We start from the raw sequence: 1,863 nt of genomic DNA, 5'->3' as shown, positions 1-1,863 counted from the left end.
TGTTTCCATTGCTTCCCCATCTATTTGCCATGAAGTGATGGGACCAGATGCCATGATCTTCATTTTTTGAATGCTGAAGAGTTTTTTCACACTCCTCTTTCACTTTCATCCAGATGGTCTTTAGTTCCTCTTCACTTTCTGCCACAAGCGTGGTGTCATCTGCATATCTGAAGTTATTGATGTTTCTCCTGATAGTCTTGATTCCAGCTTGTGCTTCAATCAGTCTGGCATTTTGCATGAGGTACTCTGCATGTAAGTTAAATAAGCAAGGTGACAATATACAGCCTTGACGCACTCCTTTCCCAATTTGGAACCAGTCTATTGTTCCATGCCCGGTTCTAACTATTGCTTCTTGATCTGCATACAGATTTCTCAGGAGTGAAACTTACCTGCATACAGATTGCTCAGCAGTGAAAAATATTAGGGGCTGCCTCTAACCCAGGTCAACACAATCACACTGGTATATTAAAAGATACTAGCATAGTTAAGGGATTAATCTAGGGCTACTTGTTATTTTGGTTTAATGATTTACGTCCATGTTTGTTTGTCATTACTTTGGCCTTTGACTTGTCTTGGGAGGGAGGTCGAGCGCATGGTCACAGAAGTACAAATCTAGAGAGCTCTGGGGATATATAAGGGGAAGATGGAGTGGGGAGAACAAGCTATTAAGTCACTACCAAACTGAGCAGAACAGGGCGGGCTTCTGATCACAGGGGACCCTGAACATTTTGGTGTTGATGCAGTCTTGGCTTTGGGAACCAAAGGCAGCCTGAGGACACCATGAGAGTGTCAAGCAACAGAGATCTAACTAGGGCTGTGCAAGTTCTGTTTCTTGGTCCAGCTCGGCTCCCTGCACATACAATTCCACTTTATGGGCAGCTCCACATGGAGAAGAGCACCTCTAAGTTAGATATTGCCCCCTACAGAATTCAGCCCAAGGTCACCTATTATAAGGATTACGAAACAAAATAAAACAAAGTAAAGCATTAAAATTCAATAATATTTTTAAGTAAAATCAACTGATGGTCTAGGATCATCAAACAGTCAACTTTCTTTTCTGCCCTTTTCCTCCTCAAGCACAGTACGAGTTCCTGAAAGATTTTTACCCTGTTGTGTTTTTCCCCAACAGTCTCCACTGAGTGATGGGAATTAGACAAAACGCTTGGGAGGCAGAAGGCAGGCCTGAGCGGCAACCATGTGAACACTGCAGAGCGCAGTAAGTAGACACTCTTCGAACTTTCAGGTTCAGCAGGAGAGACTGTGAAATAGTAATTACATATATTTTCTATTGAAAAGGAATAAAACTCAACTTGACAAGTGCATTTTAAAAGCACTCAAAAGGAGCAGCAAGGCACAAATTTTCTGCGAAAATCACAGACCCTCATTAGTCATCTCACGATAAGTGAAAGGAAAATGAGAAGACAGAGGCCACCCACCTCCTCTCGGTATCTTGCTGCGTTCAGTTCGACAAAATCCTCGCGGTAGTTCACTGAGAAGTTGAGGGCATTAACCAGGTGGGCGGCCACGTGCACACCTACGGAGTCACACCAGTCAGTGGGGTTTTCAGAGACACTCAATAAAGGGGAGTTGGTTCCTCTCCTTACATAAAGACAGGGTCACACTTTGACAACCATATAGGCAATAAAATGTTCGATTAAAAGGGAAGTCTTAAAAGCACAAAGAATCTTAATTACACACAGTTTTAGCATGAGAAATAACGTAAAGAAACAGAATTTTCAAAAGCCAAAATAAAATAACCCTAATAAGTCAAGAGTTAGAAATACACCAACACACACTGACACACATACACACACATGTGTGTATAATAATACAGGAATTTATTTATTCATTGAAGCATCTCCT

General features: G+C 41.8%; 1 protein-coding gene across 1 annotated transcript in view; it reads right to left on the bottom strand.

The window, feature by feature from the left end:
- Positions 1-1,314: 1,314 nt before the first annotated feature.
- The window catches only part of LOC104979981 (NADPH oxidase 4-like), an 8,002-nt gene continuing 7,453 nt past the window's right edge, over positions 1,315-1,863 (bottom strand). The window contains exon 3 of the mRNA XM_010828518.1: positions 1,315-1,534. Within this exon, the coding sequence (XP_010826820.1) occupies positions 1,389-1,534 (146 nt within the window). The 3' untranslated portion in view covers positions 1,315-1,388. The remainder of the gene's footprint in view (positions 1,535-1,863) is intronic.

The sequence above is a fragment of the Bison bison genome, unplaced genomic scaffold (genome assembly GCF_000754665.1).
Source record: "Bison bison bison isolate TAMUID 2011002044 unplaced genomic scaffold, Bison_UMD1.0 scf7180017858645, whole genome shotgun sequence".
Lineage (NCBI taxonomy): Eukaryota > Metazoa > Chordata > Mammalia > Artiodactyla > Bovidae > Bison > Bison bison.
The sequence above is the reverse complement of the archived record's forward strand: the minus strand, read 5'-3'. Positions and strand labels throughout refer to the sequence as shown.